The 27,734-nt window shown below is 61.3% G+C and overlaps 3 protein-coding genes across 3 annotated transcripts; all 3 read right to left on the bottom strand.

Annotated features, from left to right (window-relative positions):
- Window positions 1-267: 267 nt before the first annotated feature.
- On the bottom strand, window positions 268-17,272 carry LOC119108134 (GRB2-associated-binding protein 2). Its single transcript, XM_037231712.1, has 9 exons — window positions 17,115-17,272; window positions 15,002-15,132; window positions 9,414-9,542; window positions 7,986-8,166; window positions 4,745-4,882; window positions 3,957-4,150; window positions 2,977-3,243; window positions 1,114-1,368; window positions 268-282 (listed from the first exon to the last, which is right to left on the bottom strand). Exons 1-9 carry the CDS (start codon window positions 17,134-17,136, stop codon window positions 268-270), a joined length of 1,332 nt encoding a protein of 443 aa, XP_037087607.1. The 5' UTR covers window positions 17,137-17,272.
- A 4,408-nt stretch (window positions 17,273-21,680) lies between these two features.
- On the bottom strand, window positions 21,681-23,376 carry LOC119108133 (uncharacterized). The gene is made up of 3 exons (XM_037231711.1): window positions 23,087-23,376; window positions 21,913-22,363; window positions 21,681-21,716 (listed from the first exon to the last, which is right to left on the bottom strand). The coding sequence occupies exons 1-3, from the start codon at window positions 23,362-23,364 to the stop codon at window positions 21,681-21,683; spliced, it is 765 nt and encodes a 254-aa protein (XP_037087606.1). The 5' UTR covers window positions 23,365-23,376.
- An 88-nt stretch (window positions 23,377-23,464) lies between these two features.
- LOC119108132 (nascent polypeptide-associated complex subunit alpha, muscle-specific form) lies at window positions 23,465-26,949 on the bottom strand. The gene is made up of 2 exons (XM_037231710.1): window positions 26,712-26,949; window positions 23,465-26,257 (listed from the first exon to the last, which is right to left on the bottom strand). The coding sequence occupies exon 2, from the start codon at window positions 25,940-25,942 to the stop codon at window positions 23,465-23,467; it is 2,478 nt and encodes an 825-aa protein (XP_037087605.1). The 5' UTR covers window positions 25,943-26,257; window positions 26,712-26,949.
- Window positions 26,950-27,734: the final 785 nt, after the last annotated feature.

Below are 27,734 nucleotides of genomic sequence, written 5' to 3'. Positions count from 1 at the left end.
ACCGCAGCCGATATGGCAAGACGACCAGCCGGCGGCAGAAAGACACCACACTTTGATTTCGGTTCGTCCACCAAACCCGCGCACGGCGGCCGCTCACGCCTGCTGCCGCATGTTCCGACGCAAAACGGACGGCTCACGATCACTGCCGAAACGTTATTGTGCGAGAGAGAACAATGAAAACAGTCCCGATCCGCTTCAAGCGTGACCATGTTGCACAGTGTAAGTGTCGGCCTCTGCGAGCAGCGCAGCGACGGCGGCCGGCTCGCGTCATATGCCGAACGCCTGAGGACAGGGCACGGGCACAGGAACACAAAGGCGACAGGGCATATGACGTCTTCGTCCGCAGCCGGTTAACGAAAGTCCCTACACACTCCAATCACGTAAATCTTCAAAAAACACGCCAATCGATGATTTACCATAAAGCTCACGGCCTGCGCGGGAAAAGCGCCGCGCGGGGCCCAAAAAATGGGCTCCAGGCACCAGCGGGAGGCCAGCAGGCACAGAGCAGCGCGAAAGGCGAGGGGCCGCGGCGGCCGAGCGGCGCAGACTAGAATGGGCAGGCGCTGGGGCGGCCCGGCTGGCAGCCGGCGCGCCCCTGCGCGGACGCACGCTCCGCCGCCGCCAGGCACTCGTGGAGCGGCGCCGGGCCGCTTGAGCGGGGAGTGGCGGGCGAGGGCGGGGCGCGCCCGCTCTCGCCCGCAACCGGCCGGCGCGCGTCCGCTATGTACACCGCGCTCCGACACTGCACGACTCAGGAACTCTGTACACGCCACAACGGCCGTGGTCACCGATAAACCGGCCTCGGCGCAACAACAGGCGGTATTTCACAAATCTCGTCACGGCGGTCGTCCCACTCACCGGCCGGACGTCAAGTTCAACAGAAGCGGTACATAAGGCAGAGGGATATGTGTCGGTTCCATCAGCCGGCCACCCGCCTGGTAACCTCGGCGCACGCGCCACCCATCCGGCGCGTCGCGGCCCGACGCCTCACTCCAGCAGCCGCATCCACCGCCGCTAATATCTGCAACAAACGCCGCCGCCGAGCGGCGACTGTCCTCGATGCGCCGCTCCACGCCGCGCCGCGCCACTTTACGTCTCGCCGCGCCGGCTCACGTCGACGGAGCTGCGCGAGAGCGGCGCCGGCCCGTCCGTCTTGGTGCGCTCCAGCTCGACGCTCTGGCGCGTCTTGTTAAACGCCTCCGTCTTGACGAAGTCGACAGTCTTGTAGACGGTGCCAGTGGAGGCCTCGCGGCCGAGCGGCGTCTTGGCCGGCGAGCGCGGCGAGCCCGTCTCGCCCGTCTCGCCCAGGTCCAGGTCCAGGTACTGCACCTCGTGGAGCGGCCGTCCGCCGTCCGTGTAGTGGTACGCCTGGGCACGGACGGGCGCCGGTCAGCGCTGGCCCCCGCGGGTGGCGGGCGCTGGGGTTCGACTCACGCCAGACGTGGGGGGGGGGGGGGGGGGAGCTCGCTGACGGAAGGTGTGAAGGCATCGGCTGCTACCCCGGACCGACGTACACCCCGCTATTCTCGGGGTCTGGCCACGGGACCCAGGCGAAGGCTCCGGGATGTCTCAGACACCGAGTCAAGAGGATCAACTCCTCCCCCCTCCCCGGCATGCCGGACCATGAAGAACCCGCGTACAGGAAGGAACGCTTCTCCCTGTCAGCTTCAGGGGAATGTACCATTCGCCGCACCTTAGCTTTAACTGCTACATCATCGTCGTAACCACGGCTTGAGAAGCTTGACGCATTCCGCACTTTAGACCACTGAGTGGCATCACTTCTCAGCAATTATCAGGGGAGAGGGGAGGGGAGAGAAGGCACGAAGAAGGAAGGTCACACCCAGGCGGATCACCAACCGCGATCACTGGGACGACCAGGGGCAGATCGGCCCCCAATGGTGACAGCCGTTTGTGCGCCACTAGCCCTCCCCGGCAGCGCGGCGCCCTCCCCGGGCCGGTCGTCCCCGGGCTGAACCAGTCGCCGTACCTGCTGCTGGCTGTGCTGGGGAACGGCGGCGGGCGAGGCGGGCGGCGCCTTCTCGTCGGCGGCGCGGGACGGCGTGGGCGACGGCGCCGCCCTCTGGTGGCGTACCACCGCGCCGTGGCGGACCGGCGGCGGCGCCAGCGTCAGCACTGAAACGGCGGCCGGCGCCGGGTCAGACGCCTCCCGGCCACCCGGCTGCAGACGACACAGCACCTCCGCGCCTGCCACACCGGCCTCTGGTGAGCTGGCTGGAGCGGCAGCGGCACGGACGGCATGCCCATGCCCGACACCGGCGACAGCAGCGTGCCATCCCCGGCAGGTCCACCCTCCGGCGACAGAGGCGGAGGTGTGGCCCACCCCACCGGCCCCGCCCACACCGCAGCAGCGCACGCCGTCTTCCGGCCATTGCCGTGCCAGACCGGACGGCCCGGCCGCCGCGGCTCCCCGGCTGCACGTACCCTGGCCGTGGGCGGAGGCGGCGCGCGCCGGCTTCAGGGCGCGGTCGACGGCGGGCGGCGCCGAGCCGGGCGTGCTGCCCGGGGTGGTGCAGGAGGAGGCGGCCGACACGGACGGCGCCGGCTCGCTGCCAGCCGACGCCGGCTCGCTCGTCTGCCGGCCGCGCACGGGTCACGGTCACCGCTCGGGGACGGGAACGCTCGGTCAGAACGGCGGCAGCACACTCACGCGGACTGGCTACGACAGCGGCGGCGCACGTCAAAGCATTTCTGGTCATTCTGTCATTGCTAAGAGGGCAGAAACAAACTGACTCCACTGTAACTCATGCAATTTTCGACTGCCATGTCTATACCCCCACCGCCACCGAAAAAAGAAATGACATGTCTCAGGAATTTGTTTCTTGCGTACAGTCCGAGCAATCGCGACTGACGCAGAACAGCATCGACCCTCCGTCGTCAGCCGGCACAGCAAGCCTCCGGCGCGACCGTCCGCTGTGCGCGCTCGCGGCGCGCCGACCAACCGCGCCGTCGTCTTACCTTTCGCGGCTTGAGCGTCCGGTTGACGACGGGTGCCGGCGGCGGCCGCTCCGAGAAGTCGTAGTTAAATATCTGGCCGGGCGCAGCGCCGGCGTAGCAGTTGCGGCGCCGGCCGCTGGTGCGGTCCAGCGGCCGCGGGAAGTCGTACATGTCGTCGGCCGGCACGGTGGTGGGCGTGCGCGGCGTGGCCGACTCGGTGTCCGAGAGGCGCGGCGAGCGCAGCTCCTCGAAGTTCTGGTAGTTGTGCGTGGAGGCCGCCTCCTGGCCCTGGTGCGGCGAGACCGTGCTGGGCGTCAGCGACCGGCGAAGTGCCTTGCTGCCCTGGGGCAGTTTTTTGGTGCATGCCGCTGGGCTACGATCATCGGCGTTACCAGTCTAGTGATGGCGGACCTGAGTGAGCTGCTCGCCGTCTACCGTGGGAGCGGGCGAGAGAAGCAGCCATCCCGAACCGGGCAGGTCAGGCCATCTCGGTCAGACAGCACTACGGTCACGCTGTTTCAATATTCAGATCAGAGAAGCCGGCCCCGCCATGACGTCCGGGCACTTCTGCCGGCGTGACCGCGAGAACGAACGTGTCCGGCCCGACCGCTGGGGCGGCGCTGCTTCCAGCGCTCACGGCGCTGACCGTCAGGTCAAGTGGACAATCACGCGGGCTGGCAGAGACAGTGGCGTGACCGGGCCGCCGAGGGCGCGCGGTGCCTCGCAGGCGACGGGCGCATCACACCGGCCCGTCACCAAGACACGGGCGCGCGGCACGGCTGGACTGACCGGAGCGCACGGCTGTCGTGGCGGGGTACCGACGACAGCCCGCTGGCGCGGCGGCGAGCCACGCCGACCCACAAGACAGCCCTCCAGACGCGTCCCGCTCCGCCCCGGACAGCCGGGGAGCGTCTGACGCTTCTGGGACACTGTGCACCCGCCCCCAGCAGTAGGGAGTGGTGGAGGGGAGGGGCGGGGCCCGTGCAGAGTGCGCCCCTCACCTGTAGATGGGGCGGCTTGGGCGGCCGCGGCGGTCCCTGCTTGAGCTGCTCGGCCTTGTTGACGCCGCCCTTGACCGTCTCCGGCATGCTGTTGCTCCGCGTGTGCTGAGACTGGCCAGGGTACGTCTCCCAGTTGACCTGCCCGCCGGCGCCAGCGGTGAGCGCGCGTCCAGACAGGGTTATCCAGCACCGAGCTGAACGCATCGTAAAGCGACGGGCCTGACAGCCGGTGGGCTGCAGCCAACGTAATCGGGCGCTTGGCACCATAGTGGCATCAGTCACACGTCTGACTCGTTATCTCTCAGTTTTGCACCTCGATGCTTACTCCCTGCGCCACTACATCTGGTACGTCAGAGTAGAGGAATGCAAGTTCTAGAGCTGATGGACACATACGTTGCGCCAAGTTCACAGCATCCATGCGGACACTCCACCTTAACGGCATGATTTCATCGCCCGCCATGCACCACTTCCGCCACGGGCGCCACTCCCACAGCGGCGGCGAGCGCCCTGACCTGTGGTGGCGGCGAGACGGCAGCAGCAGCAGCGGCAGCAGCAGCAGCAGTGGCGGCGGCGGCAGCGGCAGCAGCGGCGGCAGCGGCGGGCGGCTCGGCGCCGGCGGCCGGCCGCAGAGCGTCGTACGCCAGGTCGGAGACGTCGGTTGCCGCGACGCGTGACGGGCCGGCGGCGGCCCGAGAACGGGCGTGTCGACACGGCCGCCTTGGCCGGCGCCGGCCCGGCGCCCGGCGACGGCTCCGGCGGGCCCAGCGGCGGCCCGCTCAGGCACTCACTGATCGGGATGTACGGGCCCGACACGCTGCTCGGCGACGACGGCGAGACGGGCGGCGAGTCCGAGTCGTCCGCCTCGCTGCCGGCGTCGGCGGCGCGCGGCAGCGGGCTCGAGTCGGGCGCCGGCGGCGGCGCCGAACCTGCACACGGAGGAGGAGACCGTCACCTGAGTGGCGCGGGGGAAACATACGACAGTGTCGAGCCTGCACACGGAGGAGGAGAACGTCACCTGAGGGGCGCGGGGGAAACATACGACAGTGTCGAGCCTGCACACGGAGGAGGAGAACGTCACCTGAGGGGCGCGGGGGAAACATACGACAGTGTCGAGCCTGCACACGGAGGAGGAGAACGTCACCTGAGGGGCGCGGGGGAAACATACGACAGTGTCGAGCCTGCACACGGAGAACGTCACCTGAGGGGCGCGGGGGGGGGGGAACATAAGACAGTGTCGAGCCTGCACACGGAGGAGGAGAACGTCACCTGAGGGGCGCGGGGGAAACAGACGACAGCGCCGAGGCTAATGACGAAGGAAGGCGAGAGATCACAAACACCGCACTCCGGCGACAAAGACGGTCCGCCGGCTGAGAGGCACGGGGGCGGGAGATTGCACCCAAACAACGGCGTGGAGCCTACTGATAAGAGGTAACGGCGGCGACACTGGGCGATGTGAATCACCGCGGTGCGAACGGGTGCCAGACACGGACACGGACGGGCGCCAGGCACGGACACGGACGGATGTCAGGCACGGACACGGACGGGTGCCAGGCACGGACACGGACGGGTGCCAGGCACGGACACGGACGGGTGCCAGACACGGACACGGACGGGTGCCAGGCACGGACACGGACGGGTGCCAGGCACGGACACGGACGGGTGCCAGGCACGGACACGGACGGGTGCCAGGCACGGACACGGACGGGTGCCAGACACGGACACGGACGGGTGCCAGGCACGGACACGGGCGGGTGGCAGACACGGACACGGACACGGACGGGTGTCAGATACGGACACGGACGAGTGCCAGACACGGACACGGACGGGCGCCAGGCACGGACACAGACGGGTGCCAGACACAGACACGGGCGGGTGCCAGACACGGACACGGACGGGTGCCAGGTAGGGATACAGACGGGTGCCAGACACGGACACGGACGGGTGCCAGGCACGGACACGGACGGATGTCAGGCACGGACACGGACGGGTGCCAGGCACGGACACGGACGGGTGCCAGGCACGGACACGGACGGGTGCCAGACACGGACACGGACGGGTGCCAGGCACGGACACGGGCGGGTGGCAGACACGGACACGGACACGGACGGGTGTCAGATACGGACACGGACGGGTGCCAGACACGGACACGGACGGGTGCCAGGCACGGACACGGACGGATGCCAGGCACGGACACGGACGGATGTCAGGCACGGACACGGACGGGTGCCAGGCACGGACACGGACGGGTGCCAGACACGGACACGGACGGGTGCCCCTTGCCTCAGAAGAACTGCGGCAGGCAGAATTGGGCTGGCACTGGCATTGCATTAACCTCGCAAAGATAGGTGAGATCTCCCATCAAATGGTGTAGCTATCTTTCGAATCTTCAACCAGACACGTTTCCATGGACGTCTTTCTTTGTACGCGCGTCCCCGTTCAATGCAGATCTCAATGCTGATAACGAGTAAGTTACCTGTTGGGTGATTGTACACCCGAAGCTGTTTCGGTCAATAGATTACGCAGCACTGACATTCCTTAGAGGCAGCATGATACACGAACCATATCAAATGCCAGAGTGAATCACAACTGACTGTTCACATTTGGTACGCACTCGCACTCAGATTGAGCTACATAAAGTCGAACCTGGGCTTAATTTTCTCAAATCCCACCAGCCAATTTTCGTCGACATCCACCATAACTGTACGAGGAAGGCACTGCCACTGCCACGGGCTTCCGTCACCGGCTGACGCAAGATGGCAGCACGTAAGCAAACAACATGTCTGCGTGCAATGCGGATAGGGCCGTGGGCTGGGCTTGGTCCGTGTCAGAAGGCTGTGTGGCCACACCCGCTCCACACTACAACCCTCTAATGTGGCCACGACCTGTGCACCAAACGCGTATTGAAGAGGGCTCAGCCAAGCTGGCCGAACCTGCATTATACCAGCCTGAATGGTCTTCAGGGCACCGAGCTGCTATGGTGAAAATAACCGACCTTAAACGTACGAAGGAGTATTGGTAAAAGCAGACGTCCGGAATTAACTGAAATCTATTTTGAGCGGAATCGGCAATTCCAGCGGAGTTCATCACCATGGACACGTCGAAGAATTTAAAATATAGCTAATTGTTTAGCGTCCTTCAGCCAGCACCTACTGACATCTAACGTTGGTAAATTTTAGTACAAATAGAACACACAAACGTCCCGACCAAAGCTCGAAACGGAAGGCGATCTTGCGAAAACGGATGCATAAGCAGTCAGGAAACAGCAGAAATTGATGTCACCCGCAATTTAGCTGCTGAAGGTACATAAGTCCCGGGTGTTTGCCTGGCCCGTGCCCCGGATGGTATCGCCCCGGACCTGTGTTTTGTTAAACCCCAGTGTTTATCGTCCTGTGGCGCCTGAACACCGCCACCGGACGATAAACACTGCTGGCGGCCCGTGCCTGGCTGGTATCGTCCCGGGAAGCGCCTGAACACCGCCACAGGACGATAAACACTGCTGGCGGCCCGTGCCTGGCTGGTATCGCCCCGGGAAGCACCTGAACACCGCCACCGGACGATAAACACTGCTGGTGGCCCGTGCCTGGCTGGTATCGCCCCGGGAAGCACCTGAACACCGCCACCGGACGATAAACACTGCTGGTGGCCCGTGCCTGGCTGGTATCGCCCCGGGAAGCGCCTGAACACGCCACCGGACGATAAACGCTGCTGGCGAACACCGCCACCACCAGATAACGTTACAGCTTCATCTGTCCCCCTCTGTACAACGCCACCACCAGACAACGTTACAGCTTCCTCTGTCCCCCTCTGTCACTGCCTGTCCTAAGTGCCCATCACTCGAGTATGAGCCCGCGGCGACAATGAATACTAGGCTCAAATACAACGATGCTACCACCTCAGTGATCCAGACGTCGCCTCGCGAGGAAGGGATCGACCGTCCCAAAGCCCGGCCAGCACGCGGGCCACCCAGCGGGCGTGACAAACGAAGTCCCCATCCGTCGCGCGCCGTCCTGCCCGCCACCGCACGCTCACCGTCGTCATTGCCGTCGCGCGGATAGACCTTGAGGCCGCAGACGCGGCAGATGCAGTCCACCCAGCGCTCCATCAGCGCCTTTGACTCGGCCGCCAGGTAGAAGGTGCGCTTGGGCGTGCGGATGTCGAACATGAAGTCGTACTGGTGCTTGCGCGAGTCCAGCGTCAGGCCGGCGTCCACCTGCCGACGAGGACCCGGGTGTCAGCGGTGCCGGGGGCGGGGTGTCTGCCAGCAGGTCCACAGCGCTGGTCAGCTCGGCCGGTTCAGACGGGATGGGCGTCAGCCAGGTCAGGGACTAAGCCGGATCAGGAAGCTCAGCCAGGTCCTGAGACTCAGTCAGGTCAGGAGTCTCAGCCAGGTCAGAAGTTTCCCCCAGGTCAAGTGTCTCAGTCAGGTCCGGGGATCAGCCAGGTCAGGATTCTCAGTCAGATCGGGGTGTCCTGGACCAGGAGTCTGGATCAGGCCACCGGTCGGGCGTATTTACCAGGCCAAAAGACGCGCGGATATCCGACACCAGGCTGGCGAGCTGCGCCGCAGACAAGATGAGTATGTCATTCCACCAGAGACTCGCATGCCAAGGTACGAGTCACTCTCACGCAGCCGCGTTTTGCCTGTGGTCAGTCACGGCTGTGCTGTTCAGCTGGCGGCTGCCGCCCTCGGTTTGAGACAGCGCGGTCTGTGCAAACAGCGCTATTCAATGTCCAGATGCAACAAAAGGTACTGACCACATTCCATGAGCAGATATGACCGGTTCGCCATGAACAGATTCTGAAGCTCGAGATCTACGCGATTGCAAATGCATTCAGCTGTACAAAACCTCAACGATCGTACGGTAATGGGCGCCAACATCCACTGCGGTGAAGACGCCCTTAAAACCCAACTACTACTACTAAATTGTCCAGCAACTGCATTGCAGCCACTCACCAGGCTGGTGTTCCGAAAACAAGCCGTCTGTGCACCCAAACCAAGGCACGGCGCGCCGTCTCGTGAGCATACGTTTAAATCCCGTCCATCGGTGCGCCGTCCATGCCCTGCATCGTTATCTCGGTATCCGGGTGCGTGCGGACCCTTACCGTCCGCGCCGGCCGCCGCCGCCGGGCGGGCTCCGCTCCCCAGCGGCGGCGCCGCCGTCAGCCGCGTGCCTCGGCGACCGCAGCCCCGCCCCGCTGGCCCGACCGCCCGTCGCCAATCATCGCGCCGGCCGGGCCGGCCGCCGCCAAATCTCGCCGGCGCGCACGGAGGAAAAACGGCACCCGGCAGCATGGGAGCGCGCCGGGCGCGTCACGGACCGCGCGCTGCCGCAGCTGGGAGCAGCCGGGCGCGTCACCGATGGCACACTGCCGCAGCTGGGAGCGCGCCGGGCGCGTCACGGACGTCGCGCTGCCGCGGCTGGGAGCGGCGGCCGCCGCCGCCGGAGCGTCACTCACCTGCTCGCACTGGTCCAGCTCGATCTTGCCCTTGAGCTTGCGCTTGCTCTCGTCGCTGAAGTATTCGAGCACGTACTGCGCGGGCAGCGCGCCGGAACGGCGCAGCAGGAAGTAGCGCCGCCGCCACTTCTGCAACGGGGTCCGCGTCGGAGTCATGCGGCGGCCGGAGACGCGGCGGCGGCCTGCGTCACACGGTCGGGAGGCCCAGCGGCGGGACGGACCTTGGGACGGTCCCGCGACGGGCGACAGGCATCAGGTCAGGACCCGGGAAGACGGCAGAGACCTACCGGGACACACTGCAAACCGCGTTCCGGTTTTCCCGCATCACGATGGCATAACGCATCGGGCATTAACGGCAAATACGGTGCGCTGCAGCTGCGGCCGGAAAATGACCAGAAGATAACAATATCCTCACGATATTAACCGCGGTGTTTATAATATTGTGACATCATGACATTACCAATATTGTGGCACGCATTATAAATATAATTTCCGAAACCCCTGTTGTACTGCGATGGCATCACTGGAGGCAGGGATTAGGCAAACAATAGCCTAACACGTGCTCACATGAACACGAGCTAAAACATCACATCGCCGAGCCTCCGACGTAAACCCCCTGCTCGCCCATCGGTCGTCTGATAACTTGACATCCCACCTCGACCAATGACAAGCCCGACCCGTTCAGCCCGTTGGCGCGACACGCCTGTCGGCCGGCCGACCGACGGGCCCGCCCTCCGTGGCCGGTCGGCCGAGCCGCGGCGCCGGCAAAGTCGGAGCCCGGGGGCGACGGCGCCGCGACGCGCGGTCCACATTCCCATCGGCAGGCGGGCCGTGCACGGTCGAGGCGCGCCCCGGCGGCGGCGGCGGCTGTTGACCTGCGGCGCCAGCCGGCCGCGGCGACGCCCGCCGCTTACAACACCACCAGGAATAGGCGGCGCCGGCACTGAATCAGAGCCGATCGAGGCGGTCGGACGTGGATGCGGTGATCGGCCGGCGGCAGTACGCTGCCGGCGCCTGCCGCCCTGCGCCCCGTGGGAGACGCCCTCCGGCCAGGCTCCGCTCCACACTGACGCCGCAGCGTCCGCGTGCCCTACAGAGCCTATCCATCTCCCGCGAACGTTCTCGACGGCGCGGCGCCGGCGCGCGCGCGGCCGTCGCGGCCACTTAAAATTCATACCGATCACCGCTCAGCTTTCTCTCGAAACACGATCTCACCGGCCGGCCACCCATCGGCGCGCCGCCGGCGGCCGCGACCCAGAGCCGATCGAAGCGGCTCGGCGCGGCCGCGCGCCCCACGCGCGGTCGGGCCCGGCGCCGCCGTGACCGCGGCGGGCGCGTGTCTGACCAGGCGACGCGGTGCGGTGAGTCACGATCGACCGAGCGGCGGTGATCGGTGCTAGTGGCGGCGATCGGCGCCGCCGGACGGCCGCCGCCGCTCTTGCCGTCGCGGCGCGGCTGTCCCGCTGCGGCCAGCGCCGGCCGGCCACTGGCCGGACACGCCAGCAGGGTTAGCGGCGGCAGCGGCCACGCCCTGCTCCGGCAGCCCCCTCCCCTTCCCCCTGGCCCCTGCCATCCAGGGTTGGGCGCTTGACGCTGGTGCAGCAACCTCTAGGATTATTCACGTACGGTAACGTAACGTGCAAGGAGGGGGAGCGTGGAGAGGGGAGAGAGGGCAGCGGCCATGGAGCCGAGTGTGTTGCTCGGGGTTCCCCAGACTGGTATTGGCGATCACGAGACGGGAAATTTCCCGTCTCGTGAGCTATCTTTCAAGTGCCATTCGAGTCTGGGAGGTCGGGTACCGGCCAACACGCTTCGCACATTGACTCGGTGGACGAAATGAAAACCGAATTTCCGCGAAAGGAACTAGTCAGTAAAGTATTGATGGACGTGTTTGTGGGGACGTATCAGAACTCATTAGTGCCGAAGGAGTTGCACTATCACATGGGAGGAATTGTCTTCCGGTTCGACGTCAACGATGACGACTACCCATTCGCAACTAAACCAACACGAAGTAGCTATTGCATAGACATCACCGATTAGTCATGCTAACTTTCACACCTTGCCATCTTGGTTTTTGACAACACGGCGATGTTTTACCGCGCTGTTTAGAAATTCTAATCGATTGACGTCAATCAAGGTCTGAATGGACGACTGTTAGAACACGTGGGCAGCAGCAAACGGCCAGCTCAACCTCGATGCAACAGTGAGTTTCATCGGCATACATGTGAAATTTTCGTGGTCGCAAATAGTCGTAACGTCATGCGTGCATGCGTATTACAGATATACGTACCTGCGTACTCGAACCCCCGCACCTGGGGAGGCTTCTACCCATACTGGCGTTCATATACAGCTGCAATCTAGACACGTGGTACGGAATGCATCTCAAAACGCAAACCAATGCCGGATGGGAGACGCTGACATTTCTTAGCTCGGAGACGACTGTGGTCCGACTGAGATTAACGACATGATTTTGTGACGTTTTCCGTTATTATCGGCTGTGCATGGGCTGATTTCGATGTCCACATTCTCTTCGTAGGCTAATGCACTGCTAGGTCGTCATGCAGGCAGCCGCCGCACAGGAGCAGCACGCCCGACAAAACAGGCCAGGCACTGGTCCGGGTCGTCTGCGCTTTTCACACGGCGCGCCCGATGGTATGCAACCTCGAGCATCCGCTCAGACGGACTGCGAACCAGTCTCCAAGGCACCGGGCTTCACAACCCACAGCGAGCCCACCGCCTGGAGGAGCGCATCACTTCAGTGAAGCTGTTCAAGCGGATCACCGGTCAGAAAATCCACACGCGCTTCTGATCTCGTCACCAGAGGACTCTGTTTGACGGACGTACTGCACACAACGTTTGATCGAGATGAATCGATGCCAGATGTGCTCCAAAAAGGCCGAGTAAACGGTCTAGCCGTGATGCGACACCCCGCCTTTCCAGCGATTTTCTTGGAGGATACTCCTGGAGCGTTCAAAAGTACAGCTGTCGGAATAGATGCATTGGTGAAGTTTGGCCGTCCACTGGAAGGATCAGAGCCCTTCTACAAGCCACCAACAACGTATAAACAAATCCAAGTAACAGTGACCTGACCACGTGATTAAGAAGAATCTCCGACGTGAGTGACGTTAGCCCAAGGCTGGCTAGCCACAGCAGAAAACAGCGATAGCGCGAATCGAAGATCAAACAGTCGTCGGCGTACAGCAGGCGCCAGGGAGCGAGCGGAGCGGACCACGCAGGGCGCCCCCCGGCCGGGGCAGCTCGGCCGGTCACGGCGCGGCTGACGGGTGCCAGAGCCAGCGCCAGCGCCACGCTCCCGCTCACCCTGGCGTCAGGCCCCAGACAAGGTTCCGGGGGGCAGCGGCGGAGGGCCGCTCGCCGCCGCAGCACGTGCCCGCCCGGCCCGTTCGCCGACGCGGGCCGGCCGGTGCCGCGCGCCACCGGAGGCGCCTCGCATCCAGCGGCAGCGACCGGTGTCAGCCGGCGCGGCCTCAGGTGGGCGGGGGCCGGCACCGCGCCGCCCCGCAGACCGGTGGCCGAGGCAGGCCGGGCACGCCACCCCACCAGAGCATTCCTGGGGCTCTGATCGGCACGCTACCGGCTCGGGAAGATTATTGATGGACGCGCCCAATGTCATCAGACGGGCGGGGGGGGGGGGGGGGGACGTCATGACGTGACAAGTGCTGATGACAGACCGGACGGCTGACCAGCCCTCAGCCCTCAGCCCTATGCCCTCAGCTGTTAACCGCACGCCGGAGCTACTGACGCCGGCTGAGGCTTTCCCAAGGCACCTGCCGATTTAAACATGAAATAACCGGTACATATGCTCCGAATGGCTTCATTCGCAGCGTACTCGCCGTGTTTGAGACGTACGGGCTGGGAGCAGGGTCCGAGCCGGGCAGCGCGCGCTTTTTTACCCACGACACCGCCGCTCAAGGACTTCCGAGAAAAGGAGTTATCTTACCATGCGTGCTAAGCCGGGTGGCGCCTCGGGATCTTTAGCACGCCGTCAAGCCTAAACCCACGCCAATGGTAGGTGCTCTTTGCCCCTTCTGTAGATAGGATGGACCTCCTCCAAAGACAAAAGCCCACAACATGTTTTCCAAGAGGAAGGATCGGCAGACAAAGCTTGCACACGTGTAACTATGCATACTATTCAACAGCCATGCCACCCAACACAGGCCAAAGAGGGCTGAATTCGTGGCGCGGAACGGAGCATGCTGCCGTCGCGTGCAACGCCAGCTTCGTGATGATGGCACCGTGCCAGCACTACCTTTGCGATGACGGTGAGGAGACGGGAGCAGAACAGACCTCATATAATTTGATCTCAGTACTTCGAACAGAAGAAGACATCAGTACTATTCATCACAGTAGATACTTTCAATATTTGCCTACTTAGAAGAGCGAATCGATCGTCGCCCACGTTTACACTTCTTACATGCATGCATTGTGGGACTGCGGTTTTTATACGAAGTTTATTCCCATATACTGTCTGTTATATACTAAAACTTCAGTTACTTTTGGTCAGAGAGGCTGTTATCTGCCTAGAAAATTGCGACAGGGAAAACCAGCCGGCTATTGGCTGTATGCCAAGCATCGGGGCCGCACGTGCAGCCCTTTGCCCTTTTGAGCTTGGAAACCTTTGGTGAATGGGGATTTCCTATCAGAGCAAATTCTTAAAAACGTTATAATGCTGCCCGCAGGTAACATTCGCTGCAAGAACGGGCTACGTCTCATCAAACGAAGCTCCCGAAATGCTGCTTTCATGAATGACATGGTATAATCCAACGGCTGACGTAAATGCATCTGCAAAACAAATGACAATTATGTAAGTTGTTAAGCACATTCGTGAGGAACATCATTTACATAGGTAAGACAAGTAGCAATAACCTTATTCCTTACAGAACAATAATGATAAAAATATGACAAACATCTCCATTCTCCTGGTTTCTTACCAAGGAATAAGACTATACAAATATAACAAATATCTCCATTCTCCTGGTTTCTTTCTAACGAATAAGGCTATCACTACTGTCTCATCTATGAAAACAAATGACAAGTTTAACTCTGCCGCGATAAACTTTTCTTCCTGTCATCAGTGATGCATCATTCTAAGTCACAGGGCTACCCTGGTGCAACTGTGGGAATGCACTGGTGTACGCGGCAATTTTTCCTTCGCCCAACACTTGGAGACTTACTTGACCAGCACTTGACTCATATAACCAGGCTACATGTTGAAGCTGGCTGTGCAGAAATTACAATAGCTGGATCCTAAAGCCCTTTGCTAGCAGGACTCTGACACAAACTGTCCTACCAACACCAAGATCTAGACATATTAGCATGTATCTTGTGACCAATAGCGACAAGGACCTGTTGTTTTAGAACACTTGCAACCAAGGACTTGCAAGTGTTGCAAGCATTTGCAATCCTTAAACTGAAAAGAGCAGGTTCTGTCCTGTAGGAAAAACTTGGTTAACACCACCAGGAGACCAAACTTCGAGAAAAATGCAAAGTAACAGCCTGTCACATAAAAGGCACCATGCTTCACAGAAAACCAAGGACCTCCACTGGGATTTCTCAACAGCACTGACCGCTCTGGGGAAACGTTTCTGCGGTGGTGACTTGATGAGCCAGCCCTCGTTGACCACCTCGGCCTCCTCCATGCCGGCGGCCGGGCTCAGCGCCGCCGGCGATGGCACCAGGTCAAGGTGCATGCCTCGTCCTGCCAGTCAGAGATCAGTGTCACCTGACTTGAGTGCTAGGTGACCCTGTGGATTGGCCTCAGGCTCTAGAGCCCCACTGCCTTTTGGTGGTTTACTAACAGGTGCATGAGAAGCCAACTGACCAACAGGCATTGGTTCTCACAAATGTGATGCCTCACAGTGCACTACAATTGACAGTACTTCAAAGTTCAGTAGCCACTTCCAGACTTCATGAGACAAGAAAAGTGGAAAATACCCAGCAAGGACATATGTATGATTTTACACTGAGGAAAAGGGGGGCACAACTCAAAATTTGTGCTGAAAAACACTTGTAGCCTGCTGCAAGTGCAAAGCATTTAATGAGCTGCATATAATAGCATCACATATTTTCAGGCATACATTTTTTGTATGTCTACTCTGACTTTCTAACTGTTGATATTTTGTCTATGCATACTCTCCATGCAAACATTTGATGGAGGTGGGGGGGGGGGGCAGGACGAGCATACTGTTCCTCTGGATATGACCCTGATGCAAGGAAGGAAGCCAATGCAGCACAAGTTTCACTGTCCTGCTTCCAGAGTCAATATAATTTTGGCTGATATAAAAGACAAGTTTAACGACAGTTGAAAACTTGTTTCATGTCATGGTGTAAATGGATACATCATGCTAGGTTTCAAGCACAGGTCCTGTCTTTCTATGTTGGGTCTCTAGCAAAGATTGGCAGCATGGAACATGTAGTAAGATGGATAAACGTAAAAGAACATGTCTTTGAAATGCATCTTGGATCCAACAGGAATATCCACATGTGTGATTGGGAGCAGACATGAACCACAAGACCCAGATTACACAATCTGGACCACATGATCTGGATCACAATATCCACACCTGCAAGTGAATATAAACAAACTATGCATACTTATATCAATTATATCAATAGAATGTTAAGGTAAGAAAAGCTGAGCATTCAAAGCTTCGGATAATAACCCTTTCAGGGCCCCAGAGCAGCAATTCAGAAGAAATGGACATCAGTGTGTTTATCTAAGTTACAAACTCATTCCACAATTCATCACCATTTATATATTTGTTTAAGAAAGAACCTTTGCATGTGCTATCAATCTTTTACTTTGATCCATTCAAGAAAATGATTTTAAAAAAATGTTTTCAGGGTTATTGACACTGTGTTCCAGCTATATACTTTAAGATTAACAAGTGTGATAAGCAATGGTATTAAGATATTTACAGTGTATGGTCATACCAAAAGCAAGCCATCATTCTTTAGCATTTCAAACAGCTTTAGCTTGAAGCAAAGCAATGCCCTATATTTACAAACTGACCCAATTTTAATCAAAAGTTATCATAGATATTATGGACAGTTGAGGGTTATCATGAAACTTAAATGGGCAAAGAATTAAAAGTTATCATGCAAGATGACCAAAGTTGCAGTTAAAAATTATCATAGTTACACAGCATAGTATATTGAAAGCATATACATATAAATATATATATATATATATATATATATATATATATATATATATATATACATACATATATATATATATATATATAGTTACTGTTATTTTTACTAGTATAAATGTGAACCAGCCAGCATTAATGCCATGCACACGGTGCCTGTCTCTCCCAGCCATACGCAGTCCTGAAATACAAAATGACACAACACCTGTCCCCTTTTGCAAAGGTGGTAGGCATTACTTGCTTCATGTTAAATTTCTCAGAAATATGCATATGGGCATTGCAGTTGGCACATCATGTAATAGCTCAGTTTCTGGGCAAGGTAATTTACAACTAATTTTTACAAACAAGAACCAGCTCATTAAATTCCAACCTCTTTGAAAAAAATATTTTATGTTAAAGGACACACCATAAATTGATTGTAGCAGCCTAGGATGTTCTTCTATATTTCCATCTCTACAATAGTCTGCTCTTGAGGCTACTCCACACAATACACCTATCAGACTGCACATATTCTGAGACTACTTACCAATTCTCGCATTTGTAAGCATATAAAACTATGCCCCCATTCAGACCACAGATTGTAAATGAACTTCCCAATGTCAGGGCAGATCTGAGACAAAATCTCCAGTGATCACTAAAAATCCAAGCATTCAATGCTGAGAAATTGAACTGAGTTACTCACAAATTATAAACCACTACTGCGGTTCCTGATTAATCGAATGAAAAACGCCAGCCCGGCCACCACCAAACGTCGACGGCCAACACGGGTTCCGACTGATCAAGTACTATCATATCGAAGTTGTCCAGTGTGATTGTGAAATAATTTGTTTACTTCCGTGCAACCTTGAGATGAGCGTCATGGAATTCCATGCGTTTTCTCGGTGATGTTGAAGATTTGGTACTGACATTAGTCTACCCACAATCGGTTTGACTATCCCTGGGTTACTATGTGGCTTGCTGACCTTGTTGTTTCAGACATTTAAAGCTAAAAATAGGGTTCATTTCCCAGGAACCAGTATGGACGTCCGAGCACGGGTGAACCTCTGCGCCCCACGCCTTCAATATACTGGTGAGAGCCGACCTCGTCCCAATGCCAGCCTAAAGTCGATAAGGTTCGGCTGTGACCAGCAGCACACTCCCAGGCTTTGATGTATTCAGTGCGGGTCATACAGTGCGCAGTCCAGATGAACACGGATGACTCGGGACAACAGCCCCTTTTGTAAACACACTCACAAAGCAGGTCGTGGTAAGCGACGGCGAGGCTTAATCGCTCCGTAGCAGTATTAGGAACGCCTTCACCTTTTAAATCCCTAGGATTCTCAAACGACCCCGCTGTCGTGGATGCTATCTGGCTGGAATCAGCGATCTGACTCGAGCCAGCTATCTGATCTGATCAAAAGCTAGCGGGTCGTCTCACGGGGTGCGGTGTGGATGACACCCAGTTGACGCGGACCCCCTCCCAAACGATCCGTTGCTAGTGTTTCGGTGCCCTTGGCAGGTTGCGGGGACATCGTAACAGATGAATCATGGGCCCCTGAATCAGATAATACCTACGCCACCTACTCGCATTGCCACCTCCTGTGATCAGGGGCTCCCAAGATGGCTACGGGGCTTGCCGGGGCTCTGGGAAAGCCAAGGGAAAGCGAGTGGCAATACGTCACGTATCCCCCATAGCTCAGTGATTTGGGGGTGAGCTCTACCCAGAGAGTCGCCGACACCACGCGCGGCCGTATTTAGTCTCTCCCCCGTGTTGCCAGCTCGGGAGTCTGTGCGAGTCCACTGGGCCGGTTTGGAGAGCGCCGGCTGTTTCCGGCGAGACGTCACCCTCCGACGTCAGCTGATCCTGAAAAACACGCTCCTGGCCCTCTTGCCTTGGTCACGTACCGGTTCCATGGGCGATTGAGCTCATCTCGGCACCCGCCAGCAGCGCTTCAACTACCCCTCAGACGCCGTCCACAGTGCCGTTCATACCCGCCAGGCATTTTCTCCGCATTCGTCGCTCACCTCCACGTCAGTGGTCAAAACACGTTCGAGATCGCCATCTGGTGTATTCCCATGTTTTGTTCCGATCTCCTGGTCACGGCCATGCCGGACCACACGGCTGCCTGACTTACAGCGGCGACCGCGGCCACCAGCAGGCAACAGCGCACAGCTAGGCGACACGGTACGCGGAACGTATTTGTACAGCGTCCACACGACAGTGAGACGCGCTGGGGGAAGGTGCCTCTGGTCAAGGCCCATCAACACGCAAGCATCACCGCGGACTGAAACGCCTCGGATCTTTGACCAATCGGTGACAACCGAGCCCAGGGGTCTTCGATTCATCGGGGCCGCCGTGAGCGCGTCGTCTGATGTGGACGAGGGCCCACATGGCGGAAATCAACGCAACGAATTTATCAGCGCGCTCCACAAATTTCCCCACAATTTTGTTATCAGTGCGGCGACGACAAATTCCATCAGTCTCCGTGCTTGGAACACGGAGTCCGCATCCATATTGCACACATCCACTCCTGCGATTCACATGACGGCGAGATCGATCCTTGCCAACTAGCGCGAGAGTTTAGAAAACAAAGAAATAACATCGGTATATTCTCTATCTGAAAAGCTCAGATATTAAGCTCACGGTACCAGTAACGTTACAATGCTGAACACATATGAGCAACTGCAACAGGCACTCATCCCCGTTGGTTGAGCGATGCTTCTTGAATACCTCTTCTGTCCCGAAACTGGCCGTCCCAGTCGCCGCTGACACGGAGAGCACCCATTTGTACATCCTATACGCGAGATAGTCGTCCCGCGCGGTTTTTGCCTCGACGCAGCACTCCCGCCCAGAACCCAGAAACACCCTGAGACGCACTTGACAACGGCCGACCGAACGAGTCAGTTGCAGATCGAAGGCAGGCAGGGGCGGCTCCAGCGCGGGGGCAGGGGCGGATCCAGTGCGGAGGGCAGGGGAGGCTGGGACGGTCTGGCGCCGACGGGGAGCACACCGACGGCGATGGCAGTATCGCGCAACATCGTCCGTCATTCAGGCCGCGCCCCAGCACGCACTCACGCCACTCATGTCACACACAAACAGCTGCCGACTATGCTAGCGGGACGAGCGCCAGGCTTACCTGCGTTCGGGCGGCGGCGCGCAGCGCAGCGCGGCAGCCGACCTGAAACGGCGCGACCAGTCATCGGCTGTGGACGGGCGAGCGGGACCGGGCCGGGACGGCGGGCGCGGAGGGTTGGGGGGCCGTGCCCGGCAGGACACGCACAGCGGGCAGAATGTGGCTTCCAGACACACTCCCGACAGATCTCTAGAGCTCAGCCACTCGATCGGATTCATTCAGAAGATGAGAGCGTGTCGACAGAGCAAGAGCAGAGTTCAAGGCGCAGCTATTCGAAAAATGCCGTGTCAACCGCTGCGGTAGTTCCCAGCATGTGTCCACCCAACACTGACGGCATGCATCCCTGGCGTATCCAACAATGAGTAGCAACACCAACGTGCTTTCCGTCATGACTACGAGGCCAGTCAACGGCCCGGGCACCATGGGCCAACTGCGGGCGGCGCGCCGCGACCGGCCGGCGGAGGGGGCGCCGCTCGCTGGCCGTCTAGGCCGGCGCTGAGCGGCAGACTGCAGCCGCCGACGCCCGGTGGACGGCCGAGCGCGCGCCGCCGAGCCGCTGCAACAGCACAGAGCGCGATCTGGTCGGCCGGCGGCGGCGCCGTCACAGCAGCCCCGCCGACACGACCCTGCACGGGCCGGGTCAGACCGGGATTACCGAGCCCCGGCTGATTAGTGCGAGGGTCGTCGGCGAGAGGTGCCTCCCCCGAACGGCCGTGGACTAACCGAGATAGTCGCGAGCTCCCTCATGAAACGCCCATCCGCGAAACAATTATCGTTTCCACTTTGAGGATTCTAACCAACCGACCTCCACTATGCAATTCCTGAACAGCCTAAGCACTGAACCAAAGACTGTTCGCTCCCTATGGTGTCTAGATGTCGCCCGCTGCCCAGGGCCGCCTCCCCGCCCCGTCCGGCCCCGGGCGACCGTTGCGACCGCTGCGGCCGGGCTGGGCCGGGCCGGGCCGGGCGCGGCGCTGTCTGAGTACCCGGCCGGCTGGTGGTGGTGGCGGGGCTCGGCCGGCGGCCGCGAGCCCGCCCGCTTGCCGCCCACGTGCTGGAACGCGCACGAGCGGGCGTTGCAGCGGCCCAGCAGGTCGTACTTGCAGAGCACCTGGTGCGGGTTCAGTTGCCTGAGGGCCGGGCACAGACGGGACCGCCGGCGTCAGCAGGGAGACGGAGAGGTGGCGGCACAGGTCCCACACGGCGTGACCAGCAACAGCGGACGCCCGTCCGGTCGGTGCCAGCGGCCGCGTCAAGCCATGAACGCACCATTGACACGGTCAGGGCACGACAACCCGGCTAGTGAGCGAAACCCCGCAAAGTGCCAACAAAGTGTGTCAAGGCAATATGAACTGTCCATCCGTGCTGAAGGTGATTCAATCCTATCGTCGATGCCGACAGAAGAACTCAGGCATTTGAGCAGACACACACAGATCACGCACTGCCGATGCAAAGAACATCAACAAAATTAGAACAATGATACTCCAGTATATCCAGTTCATTACAAAAACAAATATTTTCACTTCTCCCTTAGAACCAGGCGGTTCACAAGCAACAGTGCGCGTCAAAAGCTGGCCCGCGAGTCATAACCACTAAGGGCGCGCGCAGCGCCGCCAGGCTCACCCGAGCGGCTGCCATCCCTCCAGGGGCGACTGGTAGGGCCGGTAGCGGACGGCCGGCAGTGGCGTCACGCTGTCGGCGCGCGTCTCGCGCAGCAGCGCGCTGAACTGGCCGAGCACGGCCGGCCAGCGCACGGCGCTGACCTCGGCGGGCCGGCACCGTCTGCGCCGGCGGCGGCGGCGACTCGGCCGGCGCGCGGCCCGACAGCGGCTCCCTGAAGCGGGCCGAGCTGCGTCGCGCCCAGAGGCGCGACACCTCCTCGGCCGCCTCGTCGGCGACGGCCGGCGGCGCCGGCTCGTCGGCGGCGCAGCCGGCCGTCCGCGCCCGCCGCTCCGGCCGCCGCGGCGACGCCGGCGGCTTCACCACCACAGACTGCACCGTCGGCATGACGTGCGCTGGGTGTGACGCAGACTTGACCGCGGGCATCGGCTGGGCTGGCGGTTGGCCGCGGGTGTCGGCTGCGGCGTCGACTTGACGGCGGCGAGCGGCGCAGCTGCCGACTCCGGCCGCTTCCCATCTGCCGCTGCACAGCCAGCAGGCTCCGTCCTCGCAGCGGCCGCCGGCAGCGTGGTCGGCCGAGTCGAGACCGACGGCTGGGCCGTCGTCATTCCAGCCGTGACCGGCGGCGTAGCTGGCGGCGCGGGCCGTCGTCTCTGCGCGCTCCTCACGACAGACAGCGGCCGGCTGAACGGCGCCCGCCGCCGGCGCTGGGCCCTGCTCCGGCTCTTCGTCGGACGACTCCTGCAGCACGTCCACCGGCAGCCGGTACTCCTCGCCGTACAGGGCTCGGCCCATTCGTCCGCAGACAGCCTCCAGCTGGCGACGCTGGCGCCGCGCCGGCCGCAGCCGGCCCCTCACCAGCTGCTGCTGGCTGACGAGCCGTTCACAGAGGGCACCACGCTCGGCCAACTGCCGCTCGGCTGCCGCCAGCTCCTGGCACAGGCGCGCCACAGTAGCCGCCGAGTCCGACTCGCCGGTGCGCTCCGCACGCAACTTCGACTGTAGCGCCAGCAACAACTGGCTCTCCTCCTGCATCGACGCCCTGTCGGAGGCCTGGGAACTGAGCTATACGGCATCGGCGCTGTTGAAACAGTCGAATGGCAGCGCCGTCGTTGAACTATCATTCCTTCTTCGCTGAAATATTCCTCTCTGGCGTCCCCCAGGCTCCGGTGTTTGGCGCACTCCTAACCACCGACATGTTTGGTGTTCCCTGGTCACACGATTGCTTTCATATGACTAGCATTCCCGGTGCGCTCCCCACGGGGTGAGTAGTTGGTGCACCTTCAGTTCACTGGACGCGGCATTGGGTGTTCCAGGAATGGTCGGGCACAAATACAGGCAACTGGCCCTCAGTGGGGGAAATGCAATCACCCGAACGTGATCTTATCGTCGTTAGTTTATGGTGATGCGAAGCTAGTGCGCTGCACGAGTTCTTGTCGACTCGTTGACATGAATAAGGACACTCAGCCGCCGTTACTTCGCGGAAAATTGCCGCGATGTGGCAGCGGTGTAATACCAAACACGGACACTTACTGGCGGATGTCCTAGCACCCGACAATTGCAGGGGAAGCCACGCAAGGCCTAATCAGGAACACCATGCACGATTCATCGCAACACACCCCGATAATTATCAGAGACGGTCCAGAGGACTTATCCTGTACATAGCGGCGCCTGCAATTGGCAATATGCAGCATCAATTCAACATACGCCCGGTGCTACGTAAGCTCTGATTTATCAGTCGGGTTGCAAGCGCTTCCACACTCACCAGGCGCTGCGGAGCTTTTTCTCAGACGTCTGTAGCTGCTGCGTCATCAGCGTCCGCTTCATCCTGTCCAAGTCGTCGTCGGTGGCGTCCGGCGACAGCACGGTCTCGCGCCGCGCGGCCCCCGCCGGCATCGGCGGCGTCGTCTCGCGCTCACCCGTGATGGAACACTGCTCCCGGCCAGCCGGTGGCTGCTCGCCGGCCGGCTCGTACTCGATTGAGCAGCCCTGGTGCCTGCCGTCCAGCTGGAGCGTGATACAGAGCGACGGCAGGCCGCTCATGAGACCGGAGCGGCCGGCCGGCGGCCTCGCCTGGGGCCGCGCCGGCCGGCCGGCCGCCTCTGCCGCGGCCTCGCTGCTGACCTCCGCCGCCACGATCGCGTCACAGGCCTCGACGGTCGGCCCAGCGGCCCCTGGCCTTGGCCGCAGCTGAGGGCCGCGCCTCAGCCACGCCGGTGCCATCCAGTGAGTCCGCCCCTCCAGGGAGGCAGGCGGCATCTGGGACAGTCCCTGGCCGGGGAGGGGCGACAGCGCCGGACGGCAGCGCGCTCTGGCCCGCTGTTGGCGCAGCGGCCGACTTCGAACGCAGGCCGCTGGCGTCTTCACTCGCCAGGACCAGCCTGTGCGCCACGACGGAGCACTCAGTCACGTCGAACCGTCTCCCCAGCGCGTCATCGCTGTCTGGGACGGGCTCTGAGGCGGTCTCCTGAACCGACTGCTCCACTGTGTCTGGCGCCGACTGCGTACTAGCCTGTACGGCGGACTGTTCCGCACCACTGCCGCGGACGTCGCAACCGGAAGACATCGCGTCATCTTCGGCTCCCATCATGATGTCTTTTGCAGAGATGTCCATGCTGTTGTCCGATGACAGTATCTTGCTGGCAAGATGACTCGCGACGTCGGAGTGATCCATACTTTCCACGCACGACATATTTGCTGGATCCACGGGACTAGCTTCACTCAGTGAAAGTTCCCTCAAAGTATCAACGGCACCAAACACGTTCTTGGCGCCAATGCCTCTGACGCAGCCACTCAAAAAGTGACGGAAGTCCGTCTCCGCGCTGACCGTGTCATCTGTTTTTCTCAGCACTTCAAAACGAAAAGGGCTGCTGGCAAAACTAAGTGGCTTTCGTGCTCCTTTACCAAAAAGAGCCGTCCAGGGCTCGGGACTCCTGCCCTCGTCGTCGCTTAAGTAGAAAATGCTCTTCTTGTGGGTTTGGTGCGGTGCGTCTGCTGCGGGACTAACCGAGGCCGGCGCCACGCAGCTGGTCGCTTCCGTGGCATCGGCCAGCCCCGACACGGGCGGCACCGTCCCCGAGCTGACCGGCACCGCCACCGGCGCGGCCGCCCCTTCGCCCGGGCGCTGACAGTCAGCCACGGCCAGAGGTGGCGCGGCCTCCGGTGCAGGCGGCGCCGGAGGGCGGAAGCCGGTGCCGTCGGGCGGCACGTCGCAGGGTCGCGGCAGTCTGCCGTCCGGACCGGCGGCGGCCGTCGGCGCCGGCTGCGCATGCTCAGACTGGGCGTCGCCCTCCTGCGCCGGCTGCTGCTCCCGGCCCGCCCAGTTTGACTGAGGTGTCTCTGCGGCTGGAGCAGCGGCGCTGAGCGAGGCGACCGCGCGCTCCGAGCCGGCTAAGCTCGCGCCGGCCTCGACTGGCTTCAATTGTGCGGTGGGAGGCGGCGCCGTCGGCAAGGCGGCAGGACCCCCGGGACGGACTCTGTGCGGCGGGTCAGGCGGCGCGGACTGTGCCGCTGTCTCGGTGGGCGGCGCCGCGGTCTGAACAGGGGGCACAGGGGCCCGCGCGGGTGATACTGCGGTCTGGGCAGACAAAACCGAGGTCTGGGCGGGCGGGACCAGGGTCTGGGCGGGCGGTTCCGCGGCCTGGGCAGACGAAACCGAGGTCTGGGCGGGCGGGACCAGGGTCTGGGCGGGTGGTACCGCGGCCTGGGCAGACAAAATCGGGGGCTGTGCGGACAGTACCGGGGTCTGGGTAGGCTGCACCGGGTCTGGTACCGTTTCTGGCCGCACCACACCCGCTTCAGGCTGTGCGGGGGCCGATTTGGGTCGCGGCACAGCCGACTGGGGCTGCATAATAACCGACCTAGGTAGGAAGACCACCGGTCTCGGTTTGGCCGAGGGACGCTCGGACCCGGTCACTGCGGGCGCAGGACGCCCCTGGCCCGACCGAGGCTCACCCACGCACAGCACATTTGCTGAGTCCAGGGGGCTAGAACCCCTCGGCAAAGGCTTGTTCGGCGCTTCAGTGGCACCAAACGGCTTCTTAGTACCAATCTGCTCCGGCCGGCCATTCAAAAGGTGGCGGCAGTCAGTTTTTGACTGCGTCACGACCGTATCGGGCTGTGCCACGGCTGGTTTGCCTTCGACTCCGACTGGATGGAGCTGCCCCGGTGCCTGTCCAAGCCGCGACACATCCTGCGCCGGCGCGACAACGGGGAGACTCGGCAACCCCACGGCCGATTTAGGATGAAGCAAGGACTCGTTCACTTTTACCACGGCCGGCTTAGGATCAACCACGGCCTGATCATGCTGAAAGGCGGCCTGCTCAGGTTGTACCGCAGTCGGCTTAGCTTGAACCGCAGCTGACTTAGGATGAACAGCAGTCTGCATAGTTTGTTGTACCATGGTCGACTTGGGATGAACCGCAGTCTGCATAGGTTGTGCCGCATTTGACCTAGGTTGCGCCACAGCTCGCTTGGGTTGCGCCACAACCGGCTTGGGTTGCGCCACAACTGGCTTAGGTTGCGCCATAACTGGCCTAGATTGCGCTGTAACAGGCTTAGGTTGAGCCTGGCTAGGCTGTTCCGCAGCGCGCTCGGGTTGCGCCACGAGCTTATGCTGCATCACGGTCTGCTCATTTGGTACCTGAGTACGGCTCGACCGGCCCTGGAGCGCCACCGGCGCGGTACACACAGTCACCGGACCGACCTGTGCCGCCGCCAGTGCCGTCTCGGTCCGGGCTGGCCCGGGCCGCGGAGGATCCGGTCCGGCCGCCACCCCGCCCTGCCGCTGCCCGCCGCCGGCCACCACCGGCTCGGCCGCGCCGGCCGGCTGCCGCGCCTTCTTCTCAGCCAGTTTCTGTCGCTCCTTCTCGCGGATCAGCTCCTTCAGATATATGTACTCGTCCAGCTGGTGCTTCGGCAAGAGCTTCGCCAGGTCCTGAAACGGGACAAAGTCATCGGGGAGTTCACTCGAGAGGGTTGACCCGGCCCCAGACCGACACGAGCCGAGTAGGAATAGGCAGACCCCAACACAGGCTGCAGAACAGACCATGCGCCAAATAAACCCCTATAGCGTCCCGTGTCCTAGATAGCTCATGCGTAATACACCACGATAAAACAACGCTGATCACCACTGATCCCTGATCAGCCGCAACCAAACACCCACGCTGGCCACCCTACCAGTGCATTCACCATTCGAACAAGATATCCGTAGCCGCTAGCAACCTCCCCTAGGCACCATAGCATCTGGCGCCACGCACATCCTGGACAAGCTGGATCGCCTTCGCAAGAGAGTCGCGCTGGCGCCGCCCTCCAGGGAAGGTGGCGCCACGCATCACCTCAGCAGGGCCGCCGGTCAGCGCTCGCCGCGCTCGTCACCATCCGGGTCGTACCTTGGGCGTGCTGGCCGCGGCCGGGCGGGCCGACGGCCTGCGCCGGCTGGGCGCGGTCGGCGCCGCGTCTGTCGGCCGGCTGGTGCGCTCGCGCGCCTGCTGCAGGAAGCGGTCTAACTCGCCCTGGAAGTCGCCGGCGGTCGGCGGCTCGCAGTCGGAGCCGGCCGCGTCCGAGTCGTCAGAGTCCGACTGCAGGCTGATGATGAATCTCTTGGCGGCCGGCTGGTCGGCAGCGACCGCCGCCGCCGGACGCCGTCTTCCCTGCGGCGCGGCGGCGGCGGCGGTCTTGCGAGGGCCAGGCGCCGCCGGCGCCGCAGACCGCGGCTTGGCCGGCTGCGCGGCCGCGGCGCCGGTCTTCTGGCGGGCGGACGCCGCCGAGGCCGGTCTCCGGGCGGCCGGCGCCGCCGCCGTGGCGGCAGCGGGGGCCGCGCGCCCCTGCGTACCAGCCATGGAGATGAGCAGCTGCGCGCGCAGCACGTCCTCGTCCTCCTCCTCGTCACCGGGCGCCGACAGGGTGCGCGAGCGGCGCCGCGAGCGCCGGCGGGGACGGACACGCGCCTCGGTCGCCGGGGCCTCTGTTGACCCGATGTCGACGGCTGCCGCGGCGGTGACTGACAGAGCAGCCGCCGCCGTGGCCGCGGAAGCCAGCGGCGGTGCAATCTCCGGGGGTGGCGGTGGAGGCGGCGGCGGGGTCACTGGCGGCGGGGGTGGCGGCGGTGGCGGCGGCGGCGGTGGAGGGTACGTCAGCAGCACAGGCAGGGGGACTACAAGCGACGACAGCGAAGGCGGCGGTGGAGGCGGCGGGGGAGGAGGCTGCAGAACGAGCTGTTTCTCCACCTCGGACAGAAAGCTGCACTTCCGGCGCTTGGGACCCGTGCGAGGCGCACTCACTGCCTCCATGAAGGCCTCGAACTGTTCGGCGTATGAGCTTTTGGTGAATACTTCAGACATAGAGGAGACAGCTTGTTTCTGGTGAGCCCCAACAAAATACTTCAAGGGATCACTTTCAAACATGGCCCTATT

The sequence above is a fragment of the Pollicipes pollicipes genome, unplaced genomic scaffold (assembly GCF_011947565.3).
Source record: "Pollicipes pollicipes isolate AB1234 unplaced genomic scaffold, Ppol_2.1 Scaffold_6686;HRSCAF=7923_pilon_pilon_pilon, whole genome shotgun sequence".
In the NCBI taxonomy this organism is placed as follows: Eukaryota; Metazoa; Arthropoda; class Thecostraca; order Pollicipedomorpha; family Pollicipedidae; genus Pollicipes; species Pollicipes pollicipes.
This window is presented reverse-complemented; position numbering and strand designations above follow the sequence as displayed.